General features: G+C 41.6%; 1 protein-coding gene across 2 annotated transcripts; it reads left to right on the top strand.

Moving 5' to 3' along the window:
- Window positions 1-479: 479 nt before the first annotated feature.
- LOC308065861 (tetratricopeptide repeat protein 38-like) lies at window positions 480-20,573 on the top strand. 2 transcript variants are annotated; one of them, XM_080392422.1, is made up of 14 exons: window positions 480-543; window positions 3,642-3,719; window positions 4,184-4,265; window positions 4,603-4,774; window positions 5,768-5,941; window positions 7,016-7,091; window positions 8,219-8,338; window positions 11,332-11,391; window positions 12,455-12,493; window positions 13,324-13,405; window positions 14,340-14,505; window positions 17,281-17,440; window positions 17,726-17,799; window positions 18,621-20,573. In XM_080392422.1, exons 1-14 carry the CDS (start codon window positions 520-522, stop codon window positions 18,712-18,714), a joined length of 1,401 nt encoding a protein of 466 aa, XP_080248548.1. In that variant the 5' UTR covers window positions 480-519; the 3' UTR covers window positions 18,715-20,573. The 2 variants fall into 2 exon arrangements, with proteins under 2 accessions (XP_080248548.1, XP_080248549.1); XM_080392423.1 differs by lacking the exon at window positions 3,642-3,719 and having other exon boundaries at window positions 499-543.
- Window positions 20,574-22,277: the final 1,704 nt, after the last annotated feature.

Below are 22,277 nucleotides of genomic sequence, written 5' to 3'. Positions count from 1 at the left end.
AGTCCTCGCAGAAGACTCAGATCCCTGTAAGGAGCATGTGCGATGCTTCATTACCATAGTACGGCCTGTTGAATGAGTATGTTTGATTTTTCTGAGAAATGTAATGCATAATCCTCAGTGTAGCCTATATAATGTCGTTTGAGTGAACCATAGGGCACGCACCTGAGGCGGAACGATCCCCTGAGCATCCAGAGGTGCAACAACGAATGCCAGATTCTTAAAGCTACGTTGTTGTTAAGGCGTTTTTGTCGTTTCTGGTTTTGCTGACAGGTATACCCAGCGCCACAAGAAAGAAGTCTTTCGGGGCCGAGGACCGACAGCAAGCATAGCGGCCGGCAGCACCGCCGCCCCCGGCGGCTCGGGAGGGCAGGCAGGCGCTGGCAAGGGGCCGGGCGAGGCCCAGCGCTCCCCGCAGGCCCCGCCCGCTGGCGGCTCGGCCCCGCTGGCGGCCCGGCCCCGGCCCCGGCTCCGGCTCCTCCTGGGGCGGGGCCGCCGGCAGCGGAGCGGCTGCGGGGTCTCATGGCGCCGCTGAGGGACTGCCAGGTGAGGGCTGGCCTGAGGCGGAGCGGGACGGCGGGCGCCCTGCCTGGCCGCCCGGCCTGGCCCCGCCGCAGCGACCGAGCGCGGGGGCTGTGGCCGCTCTGCCCGTGGGCCCGGGCCCGGGCCCTGCCCCTGCCCCTGCCGGGCGCCCAGGGCCGGCGGGTGCGCGCCCTTGCCGTTGGGCCGGCGGGCGGGCGGGGAGAGGGGCTGCTGGCGGCGCTGGGTCTGTGCAGGGAGAGGAGCTGAGCCGGCTGAGGCTGGCGGGAGGGCGCCACTGGCGGGGCTCCTGTTGTCGCTCGTCTCCTTCAGCCCGTTACCGGCCGGGTTTCAGGTGGGGTGAGGCTGCCGTTGGGGTTTGCAAATGGCGACGAGGCCTCGCAGCCTTCGCTCCGAGCGGGGAAGCCACCCCGTGCCTGCGCAGGCTGAGTAATTGCTGTGCTTTCTTCCCGCTGAAGGTGGTTCTCCCGGTTGCTCCTTTTGTTGTCGTTTTGTAGTTAATTAGGCAGGGGGAGGTAAAAAAAGAAGTCTTGAAGGTCTTCTCAGAGTGTCATAGGTTCATGAGCGCCAGAGCTCTGGAGAAACGGAGGACGTGCTAAGAGCAGCCCTCAGCAAAAAAACAAACCCTACAGATAGTCACCGGATCTCGGGACTAAAGTCGTAGCAGGAGAATGGTCAAGGCTTTGTGGCGAGAAGCGGTTAGAAGAGCCAAGGCGACGGCATTGTCTCCAAGGCGCATCACAAAGGAGGTTCCGCACCTGGCAACTGGAGAGGAGGATTATGGGAAATGAGCGTAACAGAACTCAATGGCCGCCATACTGTGAAGGGTAACTGGTAGTTTACCTTCTGGTAGTAACCCTCCGCTCTGATTTTTACCTACTCGCTCTCCTTGTCCCGTGGGTTTCCTCAGTCACAGTGTGATCCCTGAGTACAGACACGCCCCAAGACGAGTGTTCCAAGCAGCCTGGGCAGGACTGCTTGTGTAGGGCCCAGAGGACAAGGGTTACTGGCTCTTCTGTGCTCCCAGTAGCTCTTTGGTGCTTGGTTGACAGCACTAATTGGGTTTGGAGCAGCTCTGGTATGTCTCTGAGGAGTCAGCAGCTGTTACAGCGTTAGTTCTCTGCAGCCCATTGTCCTGGCGTGCTAACAGGAGGAGTAGTGGCATATCGTGATGGGATGCATCCTCCTGCTGCCATCCTCCTGTTGCCAGAGTGGGAGTCTTGCAGTGAGCTGTGAGTTATGTGGGCTGTAGCCTTGGCAGAGCAGAGGCTTTCTAGAGTGGGTCGAAGTAGCATGTACCTCAACTAGATCAGCAGAGTCCTTAGTGATGGGTGCAGGCCTTCCTAACCCTTGGTCTGCTGTTTTGTTCAGATGCTTATGCACAGACCTTTTTGTTCCTATGAATCTTAGCATTAACAAGTCTCAGAATGGGAAGACATTTTCTGTTTGGCAAGTACCTTGAGCTGTTGTGCAAAATCGGCGGTGGCAAAGAGAGCTGCTTGAAATGGAGCTTGTTTCTGATGACTGGTGATGAAGGTGGTTCCTGGCCTCTTTTGCAGGGTACCTTGAAAGGTAGCAGGCCTTACCTCACTACCCTCCTGACTTTTCTCTTTGCGCTGTTTCTGGATGTAGTATGAATGGTAAAAAACCCGTGCAATTTTATCTTCAGGTCTAGCCTTTCAGGCTTGTAGTTTTGAACGCTCTAGTGCCTGAGCCGTTGGAACGTGAGCCTTTAATCCAATCACAGTGGGAAAGTTTTAGGACATATTGACAAAGATGGCTTTGCCTGGTGACTTAAAATTTTTGACAGTTGGGTCATTAGAGCTCGGGAATACATTAAATTGTGAAATGAGACACAAGCTGAATTCTTGCAGCATCCACAAGGACTAGTCCCCCATTAGGAGGAGTCTGAATTGGCTTGCCCCCGGTCTGTTTTTATGTGATGCTGTACATTCCGCGTGCTGGCATAAAAGTGATGTTGAAGTGATTGGGGCAGCTCCTCAAATGTGTGTATGCTTAAACAGAGATGTATATGGGGTGCTGAATGTAAATGTGCTTGAGAAGCTCACAGTCTTAGAAGCGGTGATGGATGCAGTGTAGGAATGCTGAGTGGAGAGTACGTAGTAGAAATAAACCCAAGCGTTGTTCTAAATACCTGAATAGGTTACCAAGGGAAGCACCTCGGCTTGTGAGATGACTGGCTTTGTGGTTGTGTGGCCATCCCGTGGGGGAGAAGAGGCCTGCAAGCCACAGGAGATGACATGCCTGTTTGCTGTAGGCACCCACATGAGCAAGTTACGCATTTTGAAATAGGCATTGGATTTTTGATTTTGTCGCCAGAGTTACTTAGGAGAGCAGTCATGGAGACAACCGTGGAACAGGGTGCTGTAGCTGCTGCAGCTTAATTCCAGCATTGAGTAAACTGTGCGTCTGCCTAATGAACTCTTTTTGTTCTCCAGCAGTCAGCAAGGAGATGTGGCACCTTGGTCAGTGTTGCGTAGCTTGTTAAGAAACTATGGCAGCCTGATTCTGTTTTGCATTTTAGCTTTATCAAATGGCCATGTTCTTGCTTTTTGTAAGGCTTGTGTACCAGTCTGTGGTCCAGCCTCTTTGTTGATTTAAGTCCAGTGGCCTGGTTAGTGGACTTGCTCTGCCAGGCTGTTTGGCCTGCAAGTTGCTTAAGGTATTGATTTCAGTTATAAAAGAGCGGGATTTTATTTAACCGTATCTCTACTTCACACGAGGTGTGTCTGCAGCAGTGGGACTAGCCTAAAGGTGAGCTGTAGTGAATTAAGAATGGGTCTCATTAGGAGATGTGTAGCCCATCAAGACCTTCTGTTACACTTTATAATTTTTTGCTTCTTTATTCCCACTGCTAGCCCCAACTAACTGAGTCTTCAGATGTAATACAACTGAACAAAAGGTTTGTGTGTCTGCCTGCATTGTCCTTTCAGCTTTTCTGGTTTTTTTTTCTTTTTCTTTTTTTTTTAAAAAAAAAGCATAGTTGAAGAAAATGTCAGAACACCATCAATTTGAGAACCTGTTGATGTAGTCTGGAAAACGAGTGTGTAAAATGGGCGGGTTTGTATCTGCTTATTGTGCAGGCCTGGCGGGATGCTGGACTTGTCCTGTCCACGACTAGCAATGAAGCCTGTAAGCTCTTCGATGCTGCGCTGACGCAGGTATGACCAGGGGGAAGTAAGAAAATGTGATTTGAAGGGACTCGTGCCTGAAACAACCTTTGCTGTAGCTGATGTTTAAATTTCTTATCAACTGGGAGAGCGTCCAAGTCAGGCTGCCACAGGACTTCAGCCATCAGCAGGCAGCAGAAAACCCTGGTGGCAGAGGGCTATGCCGGATGCTGCAGCTGCGAGGAAACCTCAGCCAGCTTGCTCATCCTAGCTGATACTGAAGAGGCAACCAGTCGATATAAACTGCGCAGAAGTCCAGTTCTGTTGGTGGCCAAACTATGTTAAAGAAGATAACAGCTTTTCTGTTTCCCTACTACGCGAACCCTATATGAAGGCAATGTTTGTCGTTTAGTCATTTGCCTTGCTTACTTTTGAATTTTAAATGCCTGGGAGAACAGAAAGAAGCTCAATGTCGTCAGGGATTCCTCGACCCTCTCTCTCTGTCTTTGTTACAGTACGCCACCTGGACCAGTAATGAGAGCCTTGGAGGTATTGAGGGATGTCTCTCCAAGTTAAAAGCAGCAGATCCTAATTTTAGTGAGTACAGCCTTTAATTCCGAGTATGGAAAGTGCTGGATAATACTTGGTGTCGTGGTGTTTAACTTTGTTTACGCAAGGGGAAGGTGGTGGCTTACAGAATTCTGTAAAACTTCAGACTCTAGCAGGCTGGGATGATTTTGTGTGTTTTTTTCTTCTCTTCTGAAACCTTTTAAAATGGCTATCATGACAAGCCTCTAAGAACTTTAGGCTTATGAGACTTTTTGGACCCCTGTGTCTACAAGACAATCGTGCTTAAAATAAACAGCTCCCCTCATGTTTCTGTAGAGATGACTAATGCTGTACAGCTCAACCTGTAATGTGCTGTTTTCCGTAGCAATGGGACATGTCATTGCTAATGGTTTGGAGCTGATTGGCACTGGAAGTTCGGTGCGGCTCAGCAGAGAGCTGGACGGTGCGATGAGAACAATGATGACGCTTTCAATATCACAGCCACTGACTGAGCGGGAGAAGCTTCATGTAGCAGCGTTGGACATGTTTGCTAGCGGGTAAGTCCCCTGTCATCCCACTTAAATATCTGTGACGAGTTTTAGGTACCGCAGGTGGAAACAGTAGTAGGTCGTAGTGTCTCCTGACATTAGGTGACATCTAGCAAAGGATCAGGGTGAGGTGTCAGTGGTTGTTCTTGCATTTCTCTCTCCATACTGTAATCACCGTGACTAGTTAGTGAACAGCACTGTAGGAGGGGAAGTGCTCTATTGCCACCACTTCATATCATTAAGCACTCTGTTTTTTAAATCTGTCATGGATCCATTAGTGGAAAATATGGTTTAGAACTAGTAACCTAAATATTTGACTACAGTAGGGTCCAGTATATTATAACACAGACTGGGATTCATAGAAGTAAAGCTACAGACATCCTGTCTGTTGTCTCCTTGTGTCAAAAATTATTTTCGTTTTAAAATAAAGGCATAACAAAGTGTCCAAAGTGCTGCAGAAACTCACTGTTCCATGTAATGTGATGAATTTATGTGCACTGCAGAAAGTATGGGCTAATGTTTCAGTTTCATGATTTCTTTGTCAGACAAGTATGGATTTACCTCCTCTTTTTCTTAGCAAAAGGAAGGAGGAAGCTACTGAAGCCTAGTTGTTACTGTTTGTGTGATGCCCACTAGAGGATAGGGAAGGTGTCTTTGTGCATGTGAAGTTAGATTAATAATGGTAGGCCTCTGTAAAAACTCTTCAGCCCTGTAGAAGAATCTTCAGATTTATGGTTTGAGCTTGTTTCATTTTCCTTGTGTGTTACAGTGGCTTGTTGTGACCGAATGACATTTCTTTCAACGGTTTCCTCCAAGGTGCTGAGTGAAGATAATGCCATGCCATTATTACTTTAAAAAGACTAAGAATTGGCTTCAAGAGGAAAAAAAATGTCATTTGATGTTGAATTTTCTGTTTTTCAGAATAGCATGAGCTTAGAACTAACAGTAGAGTTAGGTATGTGTGCCTTCTCTCAGCAATCAACATAATTCTTTTATTTCTAGCCAGCTTCCAAAAGCTTGCAATCTATGGGAACAGATTCTGCAGAGCCACCCAACTGACCTGCTAGCCCTCAAATTTTCCCAGGACACTTATTTCTACCTGGGATATCACATACAGATGAGAGATTCTGTTGCCCGAGTTTATCCTTTCTGGACACCTGATATTCCACTAAGCAGGTAGGTCGTCCTTAATTTTGAAAATTGCCTTTTAGCTGGTGTGCAAGTACTTTGTGGTTTTGAAGTTCCAAAACATCTAAACAGGATCTGTTGGAAACAGGCAGGTAGACAAAATCAAGGGCGTAGAAGTAGATCAAACCTAACCACAGCTAGAACATCTCTCCTGTATCCCTGTTGACACTGTTTTTGAGGGTTATTTTGTGAGCGAACCATGGCTCAATCAGTAAATTTTGCTGTCAGATACAGCACGTGGCATATACCACAGAGGATATAATCACGTCCTCACTGAGGGCAGTGGCAAAACTCCTTGGGACTTTTATGGGTCCAGTTTTTCACTTGGGGCTCACCTTGTGAGTGATGGAGCACATCAGTGGAAGAAAGAAAGGAGTTGTAATTTGGAATACCAAAGTGTAGTTCTAAAATAAAATTTTGGGATATACCGTAACAGCTAGTGCAGCAAAGACTGACAGGAAGGCGGTGCTTTTAAAATTTTTTTAGTTCAGTCATGGAAGTTTCAGTTTCCCAAAATGACTGCATCAGGTGTATGTGTAAGAGCCTATAACATCCCTAATTTTCCTTTATGTTGGGCCTTTATGGCTTAATGGGCATGCTGTACAACCAGTTTTAAAGGGCCACTTCACATAAAAGTACTCTCCTATGATTTTGTGGAAAATGCGCAGAACGCTATGCTCATGTTGCCTTTGAGATAGATGCTCAGGTAGCTTTGGTGACAGCATTATCTTGCATCTAGCCTTCTAATTCTGCATCTTGCAGCTATTACGGAGATCAGTAGATTGTTCTGTGCAACTCTTAATTCTAGTTTATCCAAAGATGTAAATGCCGGTTCTCAAAACACAGTGTGCATCTCATTACTGTTTCCTATGCTGGTGTCTCTGGGCCTCTCATTTCCTCTCAGAACTAGCTAGCTGTTCTGTATTCAGCAAGCTGGAACCCTTGTTGTAACTTGCATTATAAGGACTGTTTTGAGTTAAATGCTGTTCCTAGTATGTTTTTGAGTCCTAGATTAAATCTAGTTCTAACTGGACGATGTGTTATTTTTCCCCTTTTGCTTAGCTACGTGAAAGGCTACTACTCTTTTGGACTCATGGAAACAAACTTTTTTGATCGTGCTGAGAAGGTTGCTCGTGAGGTAAACTGCTTGCTATGGGTGCTAAAAGGTGTTATAATTCTAAAACATGGTCCCTGTCTCTGGGCGGTGATTTGTGTGAATGCCATGAACTGACTCTGTCCATCATTCCAGTTGTTAGTAGAAAGCTCGACATGGAGAGGCTCACAGAGTTTCCTAAGAGGCTGTTGGTGACTGTTCCTTAGAAAGATTCCCACGTCTATGATATACCATGGCAGTTTCATCTTGACTGTATTTCCTTCGCTTACTTATGAGCGTGCCTTGTCAGATGGTGTCAGAACACCCCTATAAAATCCATATATTACCACATCTGCAGTTTCCTCCACATATAATAGGCTGTTTACTGCTGTTAAAGAATGTTGGATTGGTTTGAGGTAATCTGCTTTTGACAGTCCATCCTGTTTGGGTTCCCCCCTCCCTTTTTTTGCCAGATGCTTGTTTCTGTATTGTACACAGTGTTCCTGGGGATCAGTATTAGCCGTGCTGTTTCCTTTTGATGAAGATAGTAATGATACTTGACTTTCTCCAGTCCTCAGGATTATCCTTGTCCTGCAGAAGTCTCAGATATACTTAATCTCTAATGGGTGTTTTTCTCAGACTTGTTACATCATTTTGCTGACAGTGGCAACAAAGACTAAGAGCTGCCATTTAACATTTGCTAGGTTAATGACTAACCTCCCAAAATGCCTAAAACCTGCTGGGAGGAGTTGGAGGAAGGAAGAGGAATTTGCTGAATACTCAGAGTTGACCACGTTCTTGAAGAAGAAATGATTACCTGCAAGGCACTATATCATGGAACATACTGTGCCTATGTATGCAATTCTTTCATGGCTGCTGTTGACACATGTTTGTGAAATAAAATGTTATTTGATAATCTTCATCAAAGCCTACATTTTAAAGTGTTTTGCAGATGTTCATCTCTACACAGTAGAAGCTGGGAAGTGAAGTCAGTCAGTAAACATTGTCTTCCTTTTCTGTCCAAATCAAACTTCCTGGTTGTGGTTAGTTGGGATGGTCCGGGGTGTACTTAACCTGCAGCAAGTAGTCTTTTCTTTCTATATCAGCAGTGATAAATATTGCTATTTGCAAGTTCATAAGCTTCATCATGTTTTCTCCTTTTTAACTTGCAGGCTTTGGCTATAAATCAGACAGATGCATGGTCTGTTCATACTATAGCTCACATAAATGAAATGAAAGCAGACGTGAAGAAAGGGTTAGAATTTATGAAAGAAACAGAAACCAACTGGAAGGTAAACATTCTTGTAGCATCTCTGAAAAAGCTCCTTCTAGGTTTTCTTGGATCTCCTGCAGCCAAGTTCTTGATTCCTCTGCATGCAGTTCCTTCCTATCTGCGGACGTGTTGAAAGCAATGAAAAGTTCACGTATTGGAAGAAACCATCACTTGAGGTGCTGTTGCTATCGATGTTACTTTTGAAGCAAGAGACAGGGAAAAATTGCATATTATAAGGGATATATACTGTGGACCACTGTTAAGTCATCATTGCTACGACTGCTGAGGTTACAAAAATGGTAAACATGCCTGTAGGCCAGGATTCATACAAAGGCTGTCCTCTCACACTGCCTTATTTTAGCTAGTGTGTGGTTTGTCTGTGTGTGTTGTAGTTTCTTTTTCCTGGTGGAGCTGATTAGGTATTTTACATCTCATAAAGACATTGCCGTGGTGGTCAGGTGAAACATCAGATGTGAAAATTGTGATTTATTGCAATGTGATTTATATATATGTGATGTATTGTGTGGTTATAAAAGTCAAATGACCAGTGCTATTTTCACAAGCTTTTTGCTTAGACTAAGATGGTCACTAAGAGTCAGTTGAGGAGCCTGACTAAATCTCTTCACAGGAACCTAACTGAGGTGTGAAATGCTATAGTCAAATGGAATGTTTTAGAAGACTGTTTGCTTCTGGATGGGGAAGGAGTTTTAAAGGTCAACAGTAAAGAAAAGATAAATGATGCTTTGGTCTCTTTTCTCGTATACTGAAGTTGCTTTATATATCCAATATATTTGAGTATCTCTCAAAGTATTGAATAGGTTAATTAGGCTATCCTCTGGTCCTTCGCTGTAAGTGAAGCTTAATTTTTATTTGTGTTGGACACCATGTGTTTTCCCAATGGTTAAGTATGTTCTGTTCAGAGCAGAAAGCTGTGACCTTTGAATTTGTTACAGCCCACGTGAGTCTGTTTTAAGAGTCTTCTGAGCTGACCATTCCACCTCACCCAAAGAACAAGGCTGGATCATGGGACTAGAATGACTTTTTGTTTTGCATGTGTTTAAATTTAGCATTCAGATACTGCTAGGAAGTGCAGACAGAAAGCCCTTGCTTGAGGTTCATATCTGTCATTTCCCAAAAAGCATTTTGTCCTTGAATATATTAGTTTTATTGAAACAGTGATGCAGGGGACTGACAGTTTAGGTGATGACTTAAAACCCCCAACAGGTGACTTTTGGATCGTTAAGCTCTGTTTCTTAAAATAATTGCATGCCTCTGTAATTTATACCCTTTATCCAAATTAAAAAAAGTGCAAGATCAGTAAGTAGAACTGACTAATGTACCTTCATGCCTGCCCCAGAATAGTAAGGGTTTGTAGTAGCTGGCATTATCATAATGATAATGTGCATAATCACTTCCTTTGTGCAGTAGTTTTTATTGTAAACATCTTGAAGGTGAAGTGTTAAACTCTAAGCATATGAAAATAAGCAGGTCTCTCTAAGGGCTTTAATAGAAATGCTTGTATTTGGCCTGGTATTTTGAAATTCTTATTTCTTTTCTTTTAATGACCAGGATCATCTATCTGTACTGCCACAGTATTCAGTCTCCTTCTGTTGTTTGTAATTAATCTTCCTCCTTTGCAGTTAGAGAAGCAAAGATTTTGTACCAGTTTTTTTACAGAGTACTTTATTTTGTTTGTTCCTCCACCTCCCAGAGAAAAATCAGATGCCATTTGTTTTTTATGTATATTTCAGCACAAAATCAAAAGGGGCAAAATTATCTTACTGGGAGGGACCTCTCTGCCAGTGCTGTTTGTTATTAAATGGCAATGTTTTTTCTCCTGAGCTGTTGTGGTGAGTTTCCGTAGCCTGCTTTTATTTAGTTAGCTACAAGCCCACTTCTCCTTTAGCAATTTAATCTCATTCAGAACTCAAAATCAGCAGCATCAAAAAGGTCCTGTTTTATTTAGTGAGGCAATGGCATGTCCTTGTTTGTATGACATCTGGAATGACAGTAAATGATATTATCAAGTTTATGTCAAGCACTTAATACTTCAGTTGCTGGGGTTTGGTTTGTGATTTAATATTAACTAAGTAAAGATTACCATAATGTTTATCTTGGCACCATAAAGCTTGGACATTCACTGGGAACCTTTGTGCTTTCTGAAAGTGGGTGTTAACAGTTGTCACCATGAAAATGGAGATGTTTTTTCCACTTGTGAGAACAAAAAGTTTAAGTACAGCCCTGGGAGGGAATGGGAGGAGAGGGGTGAACCTTTCTGGTACTTCAGATTTCACCAAAGGCCCACCGAACCTGTATTCCTGTTTTGTCTATTCTCATTGCATTCACAAAAATGAACTGCAATGACATTGTCTTGAAGTGCAGGCTAGGGAAGAGTATTGGACGTTCTGGAGCCTGCTGGAAAGGGCAATGCAAAGTCTGTATAGTCCAGCAAATGATAATCTCATCTGGTGAGCTGCCAATGTGTTTGGTGTCTAGTGCAGGTTCTGCAGTCTGTAGTGAAGCATGTGTTTAACTGATTCCTCTCGGTCTGAGATAGATGTCCAGGTGGGTGGGATGAATGGCCCTCATAAGGTGGGTATTTCTCTCCAGTCTCTGTCCAGGTTACTTTAGACAAGATGCCTAAATTTTAGATGAGATAAATCTTACTCATTACAGATGTGGGTTTTTTTCTCTAAGGAAAAATAAGTGCTGCAGAAGGGTGAATTCTGAAACAGATATCCAAGTGAAATTCTTCTCTGGAAAGTGACCTGGGGGAAACTTTGTTTTTAAGGTGTCTCCCTGAATAGCTGCAAGGACAAATGTATCAAGTGAAAAAGCATCTTGGCTAGCTGATTTAAAGTTCTTCTGTCCCTTCTGTCCCTTAAAGTCCCTTCTGTCTCATGAAATACTCAGTTTACTGAAGAAGGAAACAGAAATCTGATTAGATATGTTTAAATGGGAAGTGATTTTGTAAATTATATTTTCTCTTTTTTTTTTTTTTTTTTCTTCCAGAACAGTGACATGCTTGCTTGCCATAATTACTGGCACTGGGCTTTATACTTTATTGAAAAGGTATGAGATATTTTCATATAGGTGTTTTATGTCCCAAATACATCATTTCTCTAATGCTATTTAAAAGGTAGACCACACATTTGTAGGGTTTTTTTCAGCTGTTTAAAGGGATGTTTTTATAAAATAACACAGTGCCATTTTCACAAGCTAGTCCTTTGTTAAAGTTGTTTTGAAAAGTTTCAATTCCATTGGTCAAAGTTCCCGGATCTTTGTTAGGATGTTGAAAAATTGCTGTGAGATTATTGCACATTTGAAGATCAGATGGTCTCACTAATTACACTTGGCACAGTTATTTAGATAGAAAGATGAACTTGAATCTCTAGTTTTCAGACAAAAATTAGACAAAATTCTCTTCAAATTCAGTAAGAGACAATAAGTTTCATTACCAATGGTATTAATTATTAAGGTTTCTAATTCTTATTATTAAGAACCCTTTGAAAATGGTTGCAATTTTACCCAACCTGTCAGGTTGCAGCACTGAGTTTTCTTGGATTTAATAACGCTTTAGCACTTGTGTGGTTCAGTTCAATAGGGTTACAAACGTGACATCATTGAGAAGGCAGTGTACTTTGGTCAGAAAGCAGTGACTTGCTTGTGTGCAGTATTGTTAACATAGAAGGAGTGTAATTCTTGATAGCAGTCTAAATAGCTTGTTTATTTTGCCACCTTCTATCTATACAACTTTTTTGTAGCCTGCTTAAAGTGATTTTTCTTCCTACCTCTTTGCGTACACCGTGGGATGCACTAATTTTTGCCAAAATCTCTGAAAGGAACGTTAGAGTGAGAGGTAATACCTTGTCTTTCTCCTTCATGTGTAACTTCTACCAGTATTGGTACCTATTATTAAATGAAACCTAAACATAGTGATTGTTTTGCTTAGCAAATCCTGCTTTATCTTGGTAGACTCCTTTCTTTTAATACTTCAAGGTTTCTTTGACGTAGTTTGTTTTGATCAAGTCATGAGGCAGTTGTGAAGTAATATTATGACATCTATTAATTAACACATATGCCTTTGGTTACTGTATCTGAATGTTAATCACACAGTCCTCGTTTGCCTTTACAGGGTGAATATGAGGCTGCTTTGACAATTTATGACAATCACGTGAGTAAGGGCCTTTTTTTCTTTACTGAGAACATGCTTAAGTCCATGAAATGTGCTTTCTTCCTTCTGTATGAGACTGGAAGCTATTACAGTGTGCCATATATGTATTATTTACATCTGTTACAGATTTTTAGGGAAACTTTCTCAACAGTTTTGGGTAAAATACCCAAAAGACTCGCATCTTATATAGTTCAGGTGTTTGTTACACTTGTGCTTGAAAGAGCTACAATGGCACTGTTGGTAGTGTTTTCCATTGTAAAGGTGTTTCTTACTGATGCTTTTTAAAAGGATGTAAAATAATTTTCCTATAAAGTCAAATTACCTTTACAAAGAAGTGATTTTGCATGTTAGGTACTAGGTCAACAGAAGCCTGTCTTTTTATGCTGAGTTAACTTACTATAGTTCTTTACTGTCTGGATTTCAGAACAATCTTTGTGAATAAGCAATATCAAATTAGATAGGATAATGTATCTTTGTAAGGATTATACAAATAATGCAGGCATTAAGAAAGCTTCAGGGCAGGCTCCTATCTACTGACCTTGGCAAAGTAATGTGTATGGCACTGTTTTGGAAAAAAATAAAATACCTTGGTGACTCTCCGTACTTCCTCGGTTTAAGTTCATAACAGGAAAAATAACACAAATGAAGCAATAGAAGTGTTTGTCATTGCAAATTGCTGTATTCAGGAAAGATGCCATTAGGGCTATTCAGGTATTTTTGAATGAATAAAAAGATAAAATTAATTCTGTACTCTGGAAATAAGTTTGATTATCTGAAGAAGTTCCCACTAGCACATCAGTTGGGTAGCTTATGAATTCCTGTGATTACAGATTGCTCCCCGGTGTCTGTCAAGTGGAAGCATGCTGGACGTGGTAGATAACTGTTCGATGTTGTACAGGCTTCGCCTGGAAGGTAAGATATCCACTTGCCATTCTTTTTTAAAACTGTAAGGGGAACCGTTTTCTTTTTTCCTCCCCCTTTCCCCTGCCTTGCATGTTGAAGCATTTAAATATACTTACAGAGCAAGTTTGGTCAGTGTTACAGAGGAAATCTTCTGTTACAAAAGAAAATTCTGCTCTTGAGAAAAGCCTCAATGTGAAATTCATAACAATGGCCATAACCTTTATTCTTCCCAAGAGCTGTGGGGTTTTTTCCATGCCAGTATGGTATTTCATTCAGCTCAGGGCTAGCATAGGTCACATATTTCCTTTTTGGCAAATTCACTTCTATTGTCCCTAGAGATTTGAGGCTGAACAATCAAGTACATAAGCCTCTCAAAAGCTGTAGAGCTTTCTTAAAGTAAATTTCAAGTGAGGTACTTAACTTTCTGGTTTAGTACTGATTGAAATAGCTGGTACATGTATATTAGCCTCTGGCTTTTGTGTGCTCTGGTAACTCAGTGGCATTTCTCCCGAACTTCTTTAAGCTAGTGTTTATCCACTCGAGTTCATGAAGGGGAAGGGCAACAGACAGACGTTATTTTCAGTTTTCTGCTAAAACACTAATGATGCATTGAATTTATATATGAAATCCATCTTTACAGTCTGTGTTTTGATTGCTACAGATGGCTCATTGTGATCGTCATCTCCAAGAAGACATAAGCAATCTTGTAATAGAGCCAGAACCTCACATAATGCAATCTAGATTGGTGATAAATCACTGACAGTAAACTCTTTGCCCAGATACGGCAGGCTGCAGCTGAGTATTACTGTACAAATTTTGCCACATCAGGGAATGTTTTCTTAAGTTTAGTAGGAATGTTGTTTATGGTGGGTGACTGAAAGTATATTGCAAAGTCATGCTTTTCCATGTGGTATTTTATTGAGAAAAATGTTTTTACTTTTAGGTGTAGAGCTTGGAGACAGGTGGAACAATACTCTCAAGCTTACAAAGAAGCACACCAAAGATCACGTTCTTCTGTTCAATGATGTGCACATCTTGATGTCCTCACTTGGAGCCAAAGACCACAAAACCACTGATGAGCTTTTAACAACTCTTCAGGAACTTGCCAAGTAAGCCAGTGAATTAAAATATTCAAGAAATATTTTGTCCTTTGAACTTCAAGGTGATGTCATCTCTGGCTTGCCAAAGCACTACAACTCGCTCTTCTTTGCTTTAGCATGTCACTGGGACATGCCTGGTTTAAGCAGACCAACCTGCAGTTAGGAGATTCCTGTAATTACTTATTTTGTGAGTTAATGTCTAGGGGGGTTTCTAATCTTGTCGGGCAGAAATCTCTTGATGTCGTGGACACCAGCTGAACAGTTGCTCTATATTTTCTTTCAATGGGTCCTCACTAAGCTATGTTACGTACAGTGAATAAAATATTTCACTTGTATGTTAGTAAGGGCATTCTACAATATATGTCAGCTATCTATGGTGGTTCTTTTTTGCTCTGGATTAAAAGATTTTTTAATAATAGAGCATTAGTTGGTACTGATATTCTAATAGCTACTGTTTGATGCATTGTGAAGTACCTCTGCAGGAAATTGAATTTCAAATACTAAAGTAGTAATAGAGAATATATTGTGTTTTCAAATTTAATTACTTGAAAAATTTTAATATTTAAATATTTCATCTAAAAAGTGTGGGGGGTTGTGTTCCATTATGTGTTAAATAACTGTAACTTGCCTTATTTTTTGAAGAGGTTGATATATAGGTGCTTTAAACACAATTTCTCCCCCTCCCCCACTCTGTGTTTCCTCTGTTTCAGCATCTATTGCATCTCTTGCCTTAAAAAATAAGGAAGGAGAACCTGAAATTGCCACTTATTTGTTCCTGACTATAATACCCCTCAATCAAAAATAATAAAAAAATAAATGTAACTTTCAAGAATACTTACAAAAACAAGTAACTGTCAAATCAAGCCTAAGCATGTCTGATTTGACTACAGTAGGAAATGGCGAATGTCTTTTGTAGAAGTATACGTAAGTATGTAGAAAGTATGTAAAACCACACAGGCACACCACTTCAGGGAAGCTTTAATGAACATATGCTAGTTACCCTTTCAGCTGGTGCTTCCTTTTGCCTCTGTGTTCAGCCTTTCCTAGGAATACAACTGTACATTTTCAGCTGTGACGTATTACAAAGCTTGATTTTATTAGACTGTGAGATTAAGGGATTGTATTAATGATTGGATTAATGGATTAATTTATGTGTATCACAAATACGTAATAGCTAAATGATACCCAAGATGTGTTCTGTACGTGTTAAAAAAGCAGGCATAAAACTTTGGCACAAACAACAGTCATTCTTGGCTTTTCATTACTATTTTTCCCTAGGCTTTGCAATTTAAAGTCGACAGAAGTAATTTTTTTTTTTGGATAAGTATTCCATGGCGTGCTCTGGTGGTTGGTATCACATGCTTATTTGCATGGATGGAAATGTTAGTTAATGCAGGGGTTATGTTGTTTGTCATGAATCGATACTTCAGATCAGTTGCAAGAGGAAGGAAAAAAAACCCACCCTAACCAGTCTTCCATCTCTCTGCATTTTCTCAGAGAGCTGGAACAAACATTTAAATGAAGAATTGTTTCATCATTTTCATCATTAACTACTTCAGACAACTTAAAATGCACATCTGTTGTTGTCTTCTAACTTTCCAGGATGCCTTATTTTGTTTAAGGAATGGTAAACACATAGGGCAACGCTGCATATGGAAAAATCAACGTTGACCTAGCAGAAGTAACAGGAAATTTGTAATACTGGCTCAAGGAGAGCACAGGGTATGCTCTGTGTTTGGTAAATTTAAGGTACTAGTGTGACTCAGCTGTCGTTGCACACACTCAAACAGAAGCCAGTGATTAAGGCTCCTCAATGTTAAAGATTTCATTGGATAATTTACAGGAAAAATCCATTTTAAAAAACAGATGGAGTTTATAGTATTCAACTGTGCATTGTCTTCTCAGTAATTTATAGTGCTTGGGATAGAAAGCCCTCCTCTCCTCACATTGCCAGCCAAGCTTTTGGCACTGAAGTGGCACTACCTCCGAGGCCTGATCGCTGCCAGCTTCTCCTGTAGCAGTAGAAAACCACAATTCCACATGATCCTGTGCAAGTATTGCCTATAGACCAAAGAGCTACAGTCTGGTTACTTGTATTTTTACTTTTTTAAAAATGCTGGCAAGAATACCTGCGGGAATGTATATGTTCTTCTGCAGGCATATAGTTATGCTATATGGCTCTTCCACTCTTAGATGGGTTAGGATGCAAGCGCTAAAAAAGAGAAGAGAGGAAAAAAAAAGAGCTAGCTAAAATCCATTGGTGTTTGTGGCCTTAAAAGCAGTCTGTCATGGTTAGAATAAAAGAGCAGACTTGGAGATCTGTCATTGGGAATGGGGTTTACATGACAAAGGTGGTGAGGCACTGCGCTGTGTGGGGAGCTGTTTTGCAAGTTTCTTGTTTAGAGACGTTTGCGAAAACTGGTTGCCACTTTCGGCAGAGGGGAGGACAGTCAACTCGCAGTAGGATGTTCTGGTGAGATCATCAGAAGAGAAACTGTGCAGTCGTCTCACTTTTCTAGCCGAAACTGTTCGTTGCAAAGGCAGGAGGCGTTGGGCTTGTGCCTTTTGTGGATATATGCAGAAGAATGAAAACTGATTGATTGATGGGTAACAAGAAGGTGAAAGTGATATAACCTCACCAAAAGGTATTGTCTAAATAAAGTACTTGAAACATCAGGCTTTGTATGGTGAAGAAATACTCTGTCTGCGGGCAATGACAGCCTGGCACTGAAACACACATATTTATAATGACGTATGGGAGCTAACCGTTTTCTCATTCTACAGAGCACCTTGTGAAGACCATGAGCTTTCCCTGGCTCCTAGTTTGGGGTTGCCACTGTGCCAGGCTTTTGTAGAGTTTGAAAATGGAAATTGCGACAAAGCTGTAGACCTGCTGTACCCAATCCGTTATCAACTAATCCAGCTAGGAGGCAGTAACGCTCAGGTAAAGGAGATCAGTAAAAGACTTTTTGATGCAACTTAATCCTCTTTCAGTAGCTTTCATTAGGCACTTACATTATTAAAAACATTTCATTCTTAGAAAGTGAAAAGCTAAACTGTGCTTGTGACTGAATCCTGTTTGCCAGCACTTATTAGCAGTGTTAGCTGTTTAATTTTTCTTTTCAATATGTTTCCTTCCTCAGGGATTTTAATGATTTGGTAAATGAGACATTGTAACCAGCAGTACTTTATAGTTACTGAACACTATTTTTGCTGACTTTTTTTTCAGAGAGATGTTTTCAGCCAATTACTGATTCATGCTGCTTTAAATTCTAAATCACAAGCCAAACAAAACCTTGCAAGGTGAGTATTTTTCCTGATAAATACTTGGGGAAGTAAGACTGTTACTAAAAGTAAGAAGTAGCAAGTGTACTGAAACTGAGAAATTAAAACTAAAATTATATGGCAGCATTTGTGTTAAATGTAGCAACATTTAACTAGGATAAAAAGTATAATAGCTCCCAATTCTGAAAATACACTCTTGCAGTCTGGATGAATGATCTGTGTTGTTCAAGGGTGGTTGACTTTCAGATGGTTCTGTCTTAAAATGTGGCCTCCTTCATGTTGATCAGTGTGCTTAATGGACTGCTAAACTTTTGTGAACTGCTGAAAATCAAATTGCCCTAATGATGACATCTGCTTTATTGGGAAATAAGATTTGTGGCGTTTGGTATGTGAGCTTTCCTTAGTAGAAGTCACAAGAACCTTGTTTGGTAGAAATTGTAGCTGTTGCTTATTCACCCGTATTGAATTCTGTTGAAATGTATGGACTGGGTCTGCCTGTGCAATTAAAAGAATGGATCCCTGGGACAGTATGAAGCCTTACGTGTTCCCCTCCTGAGGTGTCTTTAAAACATAAAAATTAAATACAATATCAAAATGCTTCTTCTGTGCGCTCTGGTCTCTGGGTGCTCATTTTCAGTCTCTTTCAGTGCTGAAACCACCACTGTTCTGCCTAAATTTACTGCCAAGGTCAAATGTTTCTGATAAGAGAAACCTGCACCTGAAGAGCAGGTCTTTATGTACCATTTTCCTCCACCAGGATACTGCTGGTGATCTTACAGGAAAACTGATGTTGTATTCATGGCCTTCCCATTTCTCTCTTACCTCTTCTCCTTTCTCAGGTGCCTCCTGAGAGAACGTGATGTGATGAGACCAAATTCACCGATGACGGAGCGACTTATTAGGAAGGCAGCAGCCGTTCATTCAATGGCATAAGCCTTTCTTCTGTGCTTCAGCTGAAATAGCAATAAGCTTACCAATTAAGTCTGGGTGCAGGGAGAGGAAGGGTGCTGTGCTGTAAACCATGCTAGAGGTTCAGGGTAGGTAAGAGTACCCTGTGAGTCAAGAGATCTGACTATGATTTCCTTTAAAAAAAAAATACACAGCTGTTGCATTTCAGGAGGCTGTATCTTAGATGATTCCACAAGGAAAGAAGATGATAACCTGCTGTTAATGCACAGCTTTCTGAAGCATCCTGGGATGCTGCTTTTCTGGTATATTTTCCTGAAAGTTCCCTCTGACCCTGATCATATACAGTAACAGTGCCTGAATTTCAGTCATTCATTTGCCCTATTTGTTACTTTGTTAATGTTAACTGCTCAGGTAATTCAAATGGACCTTTTAAACACAGCTAATAGGAAAGTATGGGGCCAGAGCCAATACAGGCTCAAACTGAATTCTGTATCAAACTTCCAGTCCATTCAGGCACAAGTCACAGACTCTGGCATTACAGATCTGTCTGCATTCAAGATCTTTTTCCAGGTGCGTATTTTTAAACACTCTCATAAAATGTAAACTCTTCCCTTACAATATAGCACCTCAGAGCTTTCTGAAATTACTGTGTGAATGAAACTAGACAAGATGGATATAGCTAACTGTGACTATACTAACACAAGTACTCCCTTGGCACTTTAAATCTTTCATAAAAAACTCTGCATTTCAGCTAGAACAGTACCTTTCAGAGAGTCACCAGTTTGGACTGGTGTCTTTGTGCTTTCCTGAGTATTTGGAAAGTCAGGTCTTATTACCATCTCAATAGCATGAGTCCTTACATGTTAGCAGAGTTTTTAAAATCAGTGTTAAAGCACACACTTTATCTCAGAGCAGGTGAAGACTGGAAGGGAGCTTCTGCCACAGAAAGAGAGCTAAGGGGAACTGACACAAAGCTTTGTCCCACCAGCGCAAGTGATGTCACAACCTTTGGTGCCGCAGATATGAGCCATGTACCTCTGTGAAGTTCTGATGCCTCTGTATTCCAGAAGCATAACAGAGCTAACGGGTTGTCTTGCAGCAGGAATCCATAAATCCCTTAAGAAGGGAAAGATGATATTTCAAACCAAAATCGAACTAATGAATGCCACCTCTTTTTTTTTTTTTCCCTGGATAGAAATCCCACACTCTTCAACTGCCCAAGTTTTGGCTTTGTATTGCCAGCTGCAAGCTCTCCTGGACACACATGCACCTGCTCCTCTTTCCTGTCCAGCTCGGGCTCTTCCCCATCCCACAGCAGCCCCATCCCACATAGTTTCCTTTTGACATAAAAAAGCACTTTTGTAGCTGCCCTTGCACTGCTGCTGGAGTTCCTGCTTAGAGGAATAAGACACAGAAGGGCCTTGCTGTCACCCTTCTTCTCCCAGCCCTCACCTGAGGAAAAAAGTTTATTTTTAAATCGATGGTAATTAGTAAAAGCAGATAAGGGTATCGCATCCTTGCCTCCAGTCTTTTGAATCCTGCAGACAGTTGTAGTTCCCTGTTCTTCAGCTTCATTACTGCTTTGTCTGTCCAGCCATGACTGTGATTGACTCACTCTGTGCTAAAGTTATACTAGATCTTTACTATTGGTTTTGATCAGTGCATTTCAAGCAATGACTTTAAATGGATAATGTTTTACTCAAGGAATATAACAAATCTTACTAAGGAACAAAAGCCTGAGAAATCTGCTGGCTGTTTATGAAGTGTGTGGTTTATATGATCCATTGCTACATAAATTTAAGAATGACATTTGTAGTGCTTCTGATACAATGTGACTGAGAACTTTGCTTCGCATCAATAAATTCAAAGATGTGCTCGGCTGAGCAGCAAGTATATGACTACTTTGTATGCATGGATGAAGCCTTAAATGGATTATTGAGCTTAATTTTGTAAACCTTAACAGTATGGGTCCCCTTTGCTTCCATGAACGTGACAAGGAGCTTTTTCGTTCAAGTAGTACTACATATTTTGCCCAGAAACAAAACCTAGTTTTCTGCCTTATTTTCCCGATTTTTTTTTCTAAAATACTCCAAGCATTCTGTCTTGCTTTACCAAACTGAATCATTTTCAATTACCATTATGGAGAATAATTAACAAGTAGGTAGCTCAGTGGGAAGAACTTGACCAAGGATCATTCTGATCCTAAAGCCTCACCTTTTTATATCTCAGCAGGAGCAGCTGAAGAGTAGTTGATATAAACTTTGTATAAATACCTGCTGCTTATAAAAAGAGATGTTGTTTTCGCACAGGTTATGCAAACACACACACATCTCCCTCCTTACTTTTGTTCTGTCTTTGCCACACCTGTTCAAATTAGCAGGCCATCCCTTCCTGCCTCCATGGCACTTATTTTTCTGGATTAAGAGGGGCAGAGGTAATAGTCCTTTGTACTGTGCATCAGAATTTGAGCCTGGGCAGTAACTTCCCTGCCAGCACTGCATCAGAAAACGTCTACTTTTAACTTTGATGGTATTTTTGATGATCCCCAGAGTGGCTGCAAGGGCAATACCCTCTGCTTTTCAAACCTTTTCTGAACTGCTTTCTTTGTCATCTCTGCTGAGCCCATGTACACCATTACCTTGCTTACCTCTAGCTCTTCTTCAGCGTTAGCCGCTTCTTGCAGCCTAGTGCAATAAAACAGGGAGCTGGTGATGGTCTGTTGGGCTTGACTACTGTCAAACCTGGTACTGCAGCATTTGTGACAATTCTGTTAGCATCAAGCAAGCTGACCAGCTATCATAACAAGTACATTGGTTTTGAGTAAATTTTTTTTGTTTGCAAATCAAGACCAGATTTATTAAGCCAGGATGACGCATGTTATTCTAAACTAGTTTTCAACCTGTGTTGTCCTGATAAAGGCATACATACAGGTCTTTTCAAATACAAAATGAAGGTCTCAATCAGCTGCAGGAACCTCTGCAAGTGATAGCTTCTTTAACTTGTTTGTACGCATAGCTACTGAGACCCTTCACGAGGATATTGTGCCTACCTGCGTACAGCCATGGTGCAGTCTCAAAGGACACAACAACACTTAGCAGCACGAATGGGCTTGTTCCGAGGCCTCAAGTCTTTTTCCTGAAAAACGGCGTTGCGTTTGTCTTGCAGACTCCCAGCCGCAGCTGCTGTATCTTTGAGATGTGAGAACCCAAAGAGCAGCTGTGCCAACAGGCTGCACGTTCACAGCTTTCACTTCTTCAGAGCTGTCACCAATGTAGTTTCTTTTTTTTTTTTTTTTTTTTGCAGATGCTTGAATGTGCCAGGAAGTAAAATAAAGCCCCAGGGCCTTGCAAGAACTAGGAAACTGTGCTCATATATTCCATTTCACAGATACCTCAAAACACACTCTGTCTTTAATACTTGAAGGGTTTGGGGCAGAGTGGAGGGAGGAGACAACTAACAGAGCTGCTGACCAGATGACTTCTAGGGTCACATCTGGCCTACACTTCCTTGGAAGTGAACCAACTGGTTGGCACCCAGCTCATAGTGATAGACTGAAAAAAATTATATTCAGAGCTAAATGCAACAAA

The sequence above is a fragment of the Falco punctatus genome (genome assembly GCF_963210335.1).
Source record: "Falco punctatus genome assembly, chromosome: 6".
In the NCBI taxonomy this organism is placed as follows: Eukaryota; Metazoa; Chordata; class Aves; order Falconiformes; family Falconidae; genus Falco; species Falco punctatus.
This window is presented reverse-complemented; position numbering and strand designations above follow the sequence as displayed.